Source organism: Sapajus apella, unplaced genomic scaffold (assembly GCF_009761245.1).
Source record: "Sapajus apella isolate SASKATOON/1434 unplaced genomic scaffold, GSC_monkey_1.0 scaffold65, whole genome shotgun sequence".
Taxonomy (NCBI): Eukaryota; Metazoa; Chordata; class Mammalia; order Primates; family Cebidae; genus Sapajus; species Sapajus apella.
Genome location: NW_022437005.1, coordinates 11,859,181 through 11,870,271, shown reverse-complemented (window position 1 = coordinate 11,870,271; position 11,091 = coordinate 11,859,181). Strand labels below are relative to the sequence as shown.

The window sequence follows — 11,091 nt, the reverse complement described above, 5'->3', positions numbered from 1 at the left end:
AAAATGTGTATCTCAGAAATTCGACTCTCTAGCTTGTACAATACACATGACCAGTAAACAAGACAGACGGGGTCTACCCTCTTCCTGTGCAGCCAAGTGACTCATTTTTTAAAAAAGATTCAAATGTAATCCTGTTTACTTTCATTTAAAAAACACACTGTAGGAATGCTGTGATTAGAGATAAAGCTTATTAGAAAAAGGAGTAGGGGCCAGGTGCAGCAGCTCACACCTGTGACCTCAACACTTTGAGAGGTCAAGGTGGGAAGATTGCTTAAGGCCAGGATTCTGGGCTCAATCTGGGCTCACTGCAACCTTTGCCTCTCAGATTAAAGCAATTCTCTGACCTCAGCCTCCCGAGGAGGACTGCTTGAGAACAGCCTGGACAACATAGTGAGACACTGTCTCTACAAAAAAAACCAAAAAACAAAAACAAAACCAAAAAGGAGAAGGAAGAATAGTGTACAACATTTTTTTAAAAAGTCCTTAATAGTTAGCAAGTTATACTTCTTCGCCAAGTATTCTTAGTTATCTTAAACAATGTCTATAGCTCTTAAAATCACAGAGGGAGGTGATGGGAGGGTAGAGAGAGGAAGTACAGGAGTCCATGAGTTGGTGAAGCCTGGGGGTGCCTCGGTGCATGGTCACGACAGGATGTGCTCCAGGACTCCTTGTCTGATCAGCTGCTCACACTTCCACCGAGGTAAAAAGTGCTGAGGGAACAAAAAGGGATGGAGAAAGAGTAAAATAAATGATTGGGAAATAATCTGAAATTATTTCTTGTATCATTAAAAAGCAGCACTGATTACTTTTCAAACTCCAACAAGTAGTTAAAAGTTAAACTTAACTACATTTGCTGTTTTAATCCACTGAAATTGATGCCATTTAGACCTGTACAGAATTCTATGAATTCGGTTTGCTTAGTGCATTTCAACTAAAGACTTCCGAATTCTATGGCCAGACATGGTGGGTCATATCTGTAATCCCAGCACTTTGGGAGGCCAAAGCGGGTGGATTACCTGAGGTCAGGAGCTCAGGACCAGCCTGGCCAACATGGTGAAACCCTGTGTCTACTAAAAATGCAAAAATTAGCTGGGCATGGTGGCAGGCGCCTGTAATCCCAGCTACTGGGGAGGCTGAGGCAGATTAATCGCTTGAACTCAGGAGGTGGAAGTTGCAATGAGCTGAAATCGTGCCATTGCACTCCAGCCTGGGGGACAACAGCAAGACTTTGTCAAAAAAATAATAATAAAGACTTCTGAATTCTAGTAGGTATTGTTCTTAAGTGTTTACACTTTTTAAATTTATGCACAGAGAAATCCAGATAGGTGCGATCTGGATTTCCACTGGTCCCACAGCCTATCAGGAAGACCCATGAAAGCCCCATTTCTCCATAAAACCTGTTCTAAGATTTCAGACTCTGAACACTTTTTTTTAAATAGAGATGGGGTCTTGCTGTGTTGCCCAGGCTAGTCTTGAACTCGTGGGCTCAAGCAATCCTCCCACCTCCACCTCCCACAGTGGTGGGATTACAGGCGTGAGCTACCGCGCCCGGCCTGAACATCCTTCTAATAACAAGTGACCACTTTCCTCCCGTATTTCTCACGGATGAAAAGTATTCATGACCCACAGCGTGGGTGCTATTCACACAGTGTGGGGGAATATGCCAGAACCCAGGTATTGCTTGTTCCGTGTCTTCCTAAGAGGACATCGCTCTTGCTCTGAGGGAATCAGGGGCAGGTGGAAAGATGTCTCCTTCCCTCTCAAACACAGGGACTCACACAAAACACTGACTGCCTTGGAGGAAGGAGGTTCAGGAAGCAAGGCAGGAAGGCTTTCTAATTCATAAGTGGTCAAAGGAAGCTCTCAAGGAAGCAAAATGTAACATCAGTGGCAACATGCACCTGAAGGACCTGCCTCACAAACTCAAAGGCCTTACAAGAGACCCAAGATCAAGTTCTTCTAAAACAATCTTGAAGACACATGAGCCAAGGAAAATGTAAAAACAAAAACAAAAACAAAAAACAACAAAAACAAAACAACTGAGCTGTTCATTTAATATCCATACTAATGCATGAAGAGTACTGATTTCTGGATTAAAACAGTGCCTGCCATAGTGACAAATAGAAAGGAATGTATGTTAAGAAAATGTTTCCCTACTAATGCTGACAGCATGTGAATGATCTACACCACAGAGTCTACAGAAAATTAATTCATATGTGGCTGAACATTAGAAGCCCCTGATACCAACCATCAACTGAGGCTCATATTAAGTTTTTCACTGAGGACAGGGTCACAGCTGAGAGACAACGTTAAAAATTTCAACCACAGGACAGCATTTGTGATGAAGGGACATTTCACATATCTTGCTTTATAGAATGGCTTTTTTCCTTTTTCTCTTTTTTTTCTGAGATGGAGTCTTGCTCTGTCGCCCAAGCTGGAGTGCAGTGGCACAATCTGGGCTCACTGCAACCTCCGCCTCCCAGACTGAAGCAATTCTCTGGCTTCAGCCTACAGTGTAGCTGGGATTACAGGCATCTGCCATCATGTCCCATTAATTTTTGTATTTTTAGTAGAGATGAGGGTTTCACCATGTTGGCCAGGCTGGTCTTGAACTCCTGACCTTGTGATCCACCTACCTTGGCCTCCCAAAGAGCTGGAATTACAGGTGTGAGCCACCATACCTCACCTAGGATGGCTTTTTTCTTGTTCTTGTGAACCAAAGCTTTCTCCTGGGCACTCCAGAAATGTAGCTGCTTATCAGAGCATTAATTATCTGCTTTCAATTCATTAGTGTCCTAAGAGAACACTTGGGACAGAAATTGTTGCCTGAACCCGCAAAATATTTTTTTTTTTTTTTTTTGAGACACAGTTTCACTCTTATTGCCCAGGCTGGAGTGCAATGGTGCAATCTCGGCTCATGGTAACCTCTGCTCCCCAGGTTCAAGTGATTCTCCTGCCTCGGCCTCCCAAGTAGTTGGGATTACAGGCACTTACCACCAGGCCAGGATAATTTTGTATTTTTAATAGAGATGGGGTTTCACCATGTTGATCAGTGTGGTCTTGAACACCTGGCCTCAGGTGATCCGCCTGCCTCAGCCTCCCAAAATGCTGGGATTACAGGCATAAGCCACCACAACCGGCCCAAAAATCTTTTTTAATAATATTAAACTGCCGGGCGCAGTGGCTCATGCCTATAATCCCAGCACTTTGGGAGGTTGAGGCAGGTGGATCACAAGGTCAAGAGATCAAGACCATCCTGGCCATGGGGAAACTATGTGACTACTAAAAATACAAAAATTAGCTGGGCATGGTGGCACGTGCCTGTGGTCCCAGCTCCTCGGGAGGCTGAGGTGGAAGAATCGCTTGAACCCAGGAGGCAGAGCCTGCAGTGAGCTGAGATTGTGCCACTGCACTCCAGCCTGGCGATAGAGCAAGGCTCCATCTCAAAAAAAAATTAAACCTTTGTTTTAGAAGCTCCATTAGTAAAATAATTTTAGTAAACTATTAGTAAAATCCTTTTTTTTTTTTTTTTTGAGAAGGAGTCTTGCTCTGTCACCCAGGCTGGACTGCAATGGCACGATCTCGGCTCACTGCAACTTCCGCCTCCTGGGTTCAAGCAATTCTGTCTCAGCCTCCTGAGTAGCTGGGACTACAGGTGCCCACCACCACGCCCAGCTAATTTTTGTATTTTTAGTAGAGACGGGGTTTCGCCATATTGGTCAGGTTGGTCTTGAACTCCTGACATCAGGCGGTCCACTCACCTCGGCCTCCCAAAGTGCTGGGATTACAGGCATGAGCCACCATGTCTAACCAGTAAAATAGTTTTTTTTCACTATCTCCAGTAATGGCTATAAGCAACAGTAAAATAGTTTTAAAGCTCTAAGGGCATTAGTAAAATAACGGACCAGCCATACCCTGTTAGGAGAATAAGCTTGAGAGCCATGTGACTTGAAGCATTCTTGTGCTCCCTGGCAGGAACGGGGTGAACACCAGTCACTTCGGGCGATCAGATCGTAAATGGCTGACCCCAAGATGGCAGGCAGGGAAAGAGAACAGTCTTTATTAGGTCATTTTCCTCCTATGACTTCAGAAAAGTGGGATAGGATAAAAAATTTAGTGGCTGGGCACAGTGGCTTATACCTGTAATCCCAGCACTTTGGGAGGCTGAGGTGGATGGATCGCTTGAGCTCAGAAGTTCAAGACCAGCCTGGGCAACATGGCAAAACTCCATCTCTACAAAAAATACAAAAATTAGCTGTGTATGGTGGCGTGCGCCTATGGTCCCAGCTACTTGAGAGGCTGAGGTGGGAGGATCACCTGAGCCCAGGAGGCAGAGGTTGCAGTGAGAGGAGACTGTGCCATTGCACTCCAGCCTGGGGAACACAGCAAGCCCCTGCCTCAAAAAAAAAAAAAAATTAAAATTAAAAATGATAGTAGTAATAAATTTCACTAATGTGAATTCATCTAATGTGAATTTGAAGATTTCTAAGGAAATAATAAACATATTGATTACTCTGAACATGGTAGCTCACACCTGTAATCCGAGCACTTCAGGGTGCCAAGGTGGGCAGACTGCTTGACCCCAAGAGTTTGAGACTAGCCTGGTCAACACAGCAAGGCCCCATCTCTATTTTCTTAAAAAAAAAAGTGTGTATGTGTGTGTGTGCGCGTGTGTGCGTGCGTGTGTGTAGAGAAAGAGAGACTCCTTATAAGGACAAATTTAGCTTAAGTTACAACATATTTTAATCTTCCTCTATTAAATTATGTTTATATACAAAATACTTGAAAATTCTTGATCTGTATCACTATTTGCTCGCTAAAAAACAAGGATTTATGACCAGGCGCGGTGGCTCACACCTGTAATCCCAATACTTTGGGAGACTGAGGTAGGCAGATCACCTGAGGTCAGGAGTTCGAGACCAGCCTGACCAACATGGAGAAACCCTGTCTCTACTAAAAATATAAAATGAGCTGAATATGGTGGCACAGACCTGTAGTCCCAGCTACTTGGGAGACTGAGGCAGGAGAATCGCTTGAACCCAGGAGGCAGAGGTTGCAGTGAGCTGAGACCACACCACTGCAGTCCAGCCTGGACAACAAGAGCAAAACTCCGTCTCAAAAACAACAACAACAAGGATTTATAAGGCTGTGTAAAACAACTCCTTAGCAACTTTTAAAATAAATTATGAGAGAGGAGCTAAATCCTACAGTTTAACAGCATCTGGATAATAATCTACCACTTACCCAGAATAAGGCTGATTATAGTAATTCCCCTAGAAAACACCTACTTTTAAATATAAGCAATATCCTAATAAATTAATCTTTTCTTATATACATCATTTGCTTCTAGTCTTAATATGCAGAAAAAGTACAGACTGGGTGTATTATACTAAGAATAACGTCTAAGATATAAACGATCATCACAAGTTGATATTTATTTTGCTATTCCAATCTTTCTACTATTCAAGACTCTTAAGATTTAAAGTAAAGTATCTAAAGACAAGAAATACCTGGCTATTTTTTTTTAATAAAACTGAAGTGCCATCATCAACTTCAAATTCTCCATAGTCTTTTAGACATCGGACCTGAAAGGAAAAACTTTAGATGTTTTATCTAAGTTAGTTTTTAATATTTATTGACCAAAAAATAAATTGGCATTATACAAATACACAGACAGTAAGGACTTTGTTTCCTCTCTGTGTACTTAGGCCTAGTAGTACTACTGTGGTATTCTAATAGTTCAAGTGTCCGGTTTTGACAGGGAGGGAGAAGAATCGCAAAATCGTTGGTAGTATATAAATGTCAGCGCTGACAGCAAGGCAATGCAGGGAGCTGGGGAAGGAGGCAACATCGCTGGATCCACAAGGAATGTTTTACATCTGCTACAACGTGCTTCTTATAGATCCTTCCCATAAAATATCAATGTCTGAGAACAGGACACGGGTAAGTGTGCAGTATTTGTTTTTGGAAGAAATTCTTCCAATCCCTTTCAACATTCAGATGATTTCCCAGGAATACTTAGAAGTACACACTGGAAGAGTAGATGCCACCTCACATGACAGGATTCAGGAACAGTAGCCTTCTGATATCCACCTCTGTAACTGCGGCAGCCATTCAAAGGTGTTCCCAGGTGCAGGTTATAGACCTCCTACAAAGCTAAGTGCTGCCACAGGAAGAAAGGGGGCATTTTTCCTCTTCTAGGAGAATTCAGACTGAAGTTCATTATCATACTAGCAATGAACTGCTATTCCCTACAGGAGAGCCAACGCCAAAGTTATGGTTTACTTTAGGAACCTCTACCTCCTGGGCTCAAGCCATCCTCCCACCTCAGCCTCCACAGTAGCTGGGTCTACAGGTATGTGCAACCACATCCAGCTAATTTTTGTATTTTCTATAGAGATGGGATTTCATCATGTTGCTCAGGCTGGTCTTGAACGCCTGAGCTCAAGTGATGCCTCTGCCTCCCAAAGTGCTGGGAATATGGGCATAAGCCACCACACCTGGCTTCATTTGCTTCTCTAAATAGAGTTTTATCTTAGGAAATACAAACACATTCAAAAGTAAAAAGACTACTACTATGATATTCCATGTCCCCATCAACTGGCATCAACACATGGCCAAGTTTGTTCCCCTCACCCACTTCTGGGTTATTCTGAAACAAATCTTAGACATCATTTAACCTCATCTGTAAATATTCTACTATCTACTTCTATAAAACCAGATTATTTTACAAATCCCAATACTGGCTGTGCACGGTGGCTCATGCCTATAATCCCAAGATTTTGGGAGGTTGAGGCAGGCGGATCACCTAGGTCAGAAATTCAAGACCAGCCTGGTCAATATGGTGAAACCCCATCTCTACTAAAAATACAAAAATTAGCTGGGTGTGGTGGCACGCACCTGTAATTCCAGCTATTTGGAAGGCTGAGGTAGGAGAATCACTTTAACCTGGGTGGCAGAGGTTGCAGCGAGCGAGATCACACCACCGCACCCCAGCCTTGGTGACAGAATGAGACTCCATCCATCTCAAAGAAAAACATAAATAAAAATTATTAAGATGAGATAGTACTGGCATGTTTGTTTTTTTGAGACGGAGTCTCACTCTGTCACCAGGCTAGAGTGTAGTGGTGGGATCCTGGCTCACTAGAACCTCTGCCTCCCAGGTTCAAGCAATTCTCCTGCTTCAGCTTCCCTAGAAGCTGGGATTACAGGAGTGTGCCGCCACAGCAGGGTTTCACCATGTTGCCCAGGCTAGTCTCGAACTCCTGAACTCAAATGATCCACCTGCAGCCTCCCAAAGTAGTGAGATTACAGGCATGAGCCACCACACTCAGCCTTAATTAATAATTTTTAGGGCCGGGCGCAGTGGCTCAAGCCTGTAATCCCAGCACTTTGGGAGGCCGAGGCGGGTGGATCACGAGGTCAAGAGATCGAGACCATCCTGGTCAACATGGTGAAACCCCGTCTCTACTAAAACTACAAAAAATTAGCTGGGCATGGTGGTGTGTGCCTGTAATCCCAGCTACTCAGGAGGCTGAGGCAGGAGAACTGCCTGAACCCAGGAGGCGGAGGTTGTGGTGAGCCGAGATCGGGCCATTGCACTCCAGCCTGGGTAGCAAGAGCGAAACTCCGTCTCAAAAAAAAAAAATAATAATAATAATAATAATTTTTAGTATCATGAAATATCTAGTTAGTTTTTAAATTTCCCCACTTGTCTCATGAATTTTAAGGTTTCCATGTTGAAATCAGAATCCAACAAAGTCACACATTACGTTTTTTAATGTCTTGTAAGTCTCTTTTAATCTATCGGTTGCACTGCCTCTTTTTTTCCTTCTGCTTGGCATTTTATTTGTTGAATAAATTGGGTGAGTAGTTTGTCACTGCAACCTTGAACTCCTGGTCTCAAGCAATCCTCCCGCCTTGGCTCCCAAAGTGTTGGGATTACAGGCGTGAGTCACTGCACAGGGTCAGTACAACTTTCCACAGTCAAGATTTTATCTCTTTGGGGTCATTTAACATGTTCCTTTGCCCCTGAATTTCCTATAAAATGTAAGTTAGATCTAGATCAGATAAAGTGATTATGTGGCAAATGGTGTTATGTATTTTCCATTACAAGACCCCATAAAATACAAAGTGCCTGGCCATCTCTTTCTGGATACTGGGATTAATCACTGGGCCAAAGTGTCATCCATACTCATCTATATCCATCCACTATAAAGATATCCATTAACTATCCACTTAAAGGTTTTAGTAGACAAAGGGTTACAAGCATTAATCTAATTCTTATACTCCTGCTACATTTGTTAGCTGGAATTCTTCCATAAAAAGAAATTTCCTTTGTAAACTATTGGGCTACCTTAAGATAGAGTTTGTATAGTAAAGGCAATGAATGCTTTGATTCCATTCTCTAATTTGCCACCTTTCAAATGAGTTGTATCCCTCACATTCTCCAAGGAGAGCCCAAAAATGTTTTATTTTTAAAAATTTTTGTTGGCCAAGCACGGTGGCTCAAGCCTGTATTCTCAGCACTTTGGGAGGCAGAGGCAAAAGGCTCACTTGAGCTCAGGTGTTCAAGACCAGCCTGGGCAACATGGTTAAATTCTATCTCTACAAGAAACACAAAAATTAGTTGGGTGTAGCTGTGAGCACCTGCAGATCCAGCTACTGTGGAGGCTGAGGTGGGAGGATGGCTTGAGCCTGGGAGCTGGAGGTTTCTAAAGTAAACCAGGACTCCTTGCACAAAATAGTGGATTCCAGGTCCTAAACAAAAATGAGCAGAGAATGTACAACTGTACCCCAGCCTGTGCAACAGAGCCAGACTCTGCCTCAAAATAAAAATAAAAAATTGTTGTTGTTGTTTGGTGTCATTATGCATTCACATTTCTAACATAATTGATGTGATCCAATTCACTGCAGTTAGTAGTCATATTGATGCTCAAAGTGTTCATTTTTTGGCAAGCAAGAACTCCTTCAAATTGGCCCCCACATCCTTCCAGCAGTTCCTGCTTAGTCCTTGACACCTTCCCTCCTTTCTGGGAAGACAAGATGTTCCATGTTCAGCTTGTACATTTTTTATTCAGAACCTGGAATCAGCTATTTTTATGCAAGGAATCCTGGTTTACATTAGAGGGAAGTGGCATTTAGGTACAGAATCTGGACACTGATGCCTAACTGGCTTGCTCATTGTTTCTAGGCCTTTTTGGTGGGCAGAGCTAATCCATACTTTCCATTTTTTTAAGAAGGGATGCTTCATGAGTCAATGCTGATACTTCAAACTCAAATTTACGAATACAGGATTTTCCCTTAAGTTTTTCAGCTTTGAATCTCTTCTTTTATTCTGAAAACTGTTGGTAAAGTCAATTACCCTTTTGCTCTATTCTTCAATATGAAAACTGTTTCAAAATAACAATAACAAAATTATTACTATTAATATGATTAGTAAAAACAGGTTAAGAACTCTTTGCAATTCTTTTGTCCTCAGGACATATGTACCAGAAACATACAATTTATTTGTTTTAAAGTAATGTAAATAAGTCCTGGATTCAGGTAAGATGGTGGAGTAGGAAACCAGGAATCTGTCTCCCTACCTCCACAACAACTGCACGGGCAGACTGTCTGACATTAGTATTTTGGAACCCTGGAATCTACTGAAGGCGTAAGGTCAGAACTTTGACAAATATTCACTGCAATTTACTGTCCATTTGCCTCTTAGCATAGCAGCAACTAACCATCCCGTTCCCAGCCTTGTGGCAGGCCACAGTGCCTGTGTTGTTGGAGCATCTTCTACATAGGTTGCCGGAGCAGGGTGTGCAAAAAGCACCCTGCTCCTCACTGCTGATTGCTGTTTGTGATCACAGAGGTGCAGATGAAGAGGGAGGCGGACATTTTTGTCACACCTTCTCAAAGGCTGCAAGCCCCTCCCCCATTCCACTGAAATGAATTCCAAGGGATTTAAAAGGCTAGTACCCTTTTCCCACCCCCATTCGTTTTTCCCTTTTCCCCCTTTCAGGAGCCAGACATTAAAGACTAGCACATTGAAAAGCAACTGTGTATACATTATAAGCTACAAAGTGGGCCGGGCGCGGTGGCTCAAGCCTGTAATCCCAGCACTTTGGGAAGCCGAGGCGGGCGGATCACAAGGTCAAGAAATCGAGACCATCCTGGTCAACATGGTGAAACCCCGTCTCTACTAAAAATACAAAAAATTAGCTGGGCATGGTGGCGCGTGCCTGTAATCCCAGCGACTCAGGAGGCTGGGGCAGGAGAATTGCCTGAATCCGGGAGGCGGAGGTTGCGGTGAGCCGAGATCGCGCCATTGCACTCCAGCCTGAGTAACAAGAGCGAAACTCCGTCTCAAAAAAAAAAAAAAAAAAAAAAAAAAAAGACCCAGGAAAGGCAGAGGCCCAATAAAAATTTGAGAAAACCTTAAGGTTATACCTTAGGTTGATTCTTAGCACAGAGATACCTTACAACAATCAAAAAAACAAGAACAGTAACAAAACCAGCAAACTCTGGGGACGGGGAGAATCTGATTTACAGAGTTAGAACATTACTAGATTAAAATGTCTGGTTTTCAAGAAAAACAGTAAAATCGCAAGGCATATACAAAGAAACATGAGAGTATAGTCCATTCAAAGGAAAAAAAAAAAAATAAGAAATGGTCCCTGAAAAAGACTTGATGGCAGATCTATTACACAAAGACTACAACAAGAGTTTTAAAGATGCACAAAGAACTACAGGGAGATGGGGAGAAGATTAAGGAAACAATGTATGAACAAAATGGAAATAAGAGAGAAAAGAAAACCTAAAAAGACCAAAAAGATATTCTGGAGCTGAAAACTATAAAAACTGAAATGAAAAATTCACTCCAGGGATTCAAAGACGAATTGGGGCAGGCGGAAGAATAAGTGAACTTGAAGACAGGACAAAAGAAATGACTAAGTCTGAAGAACAACAATAAATGATGGAAGAAAAGGACAGAGCCTGAGAGACCTGAGGGGCACCATCAAGCAAACCAAGAAGAGAAAGACAAAGGGACAAAGAGAATCTTTGAAGAAATAATAACTGAAAACTCCTTAAATTTAATAAAAG

The 11,091-nt window shown here is 42.6% G+C and overlaps 1 protein-coding gene across 3 annotated transcripts in view; it reads right to left on the bottom strand.

Annotated features, from left to right (window-relative positions):
• Positions 1–437: 437 nt before the first annotated feature.
• The window catches only part of GINS1 (GINS complex subunit 1), a 43,039-nt gene continuing 32,385 nt past the window's right edge, over positions 438–11,091 (bottom strand). The window contains exons 6-7 of one of the 3 annotated variants that reach the window (XM_032248191.1): positions 5,511–5,598; positions 522–710 (exon numbers count right to left, since the gene is read on the bottom strand). In XM_032248191.1, the coding sequence (XP_032104082.1) occupies positions 5,554–5,598 (45 nt within the window). In that variant the 3' untranslated portion in view covers positions 522–710; positions 5,511–5,553. Of the gene's footprint in view, positions 711–5,510; positions 5,599–11,091 lie in introns of all 3 variants that reach the window. The other 2 variants (XM_032248188.1, XM_032248189.1) reach the window with 2 other exon arrangements.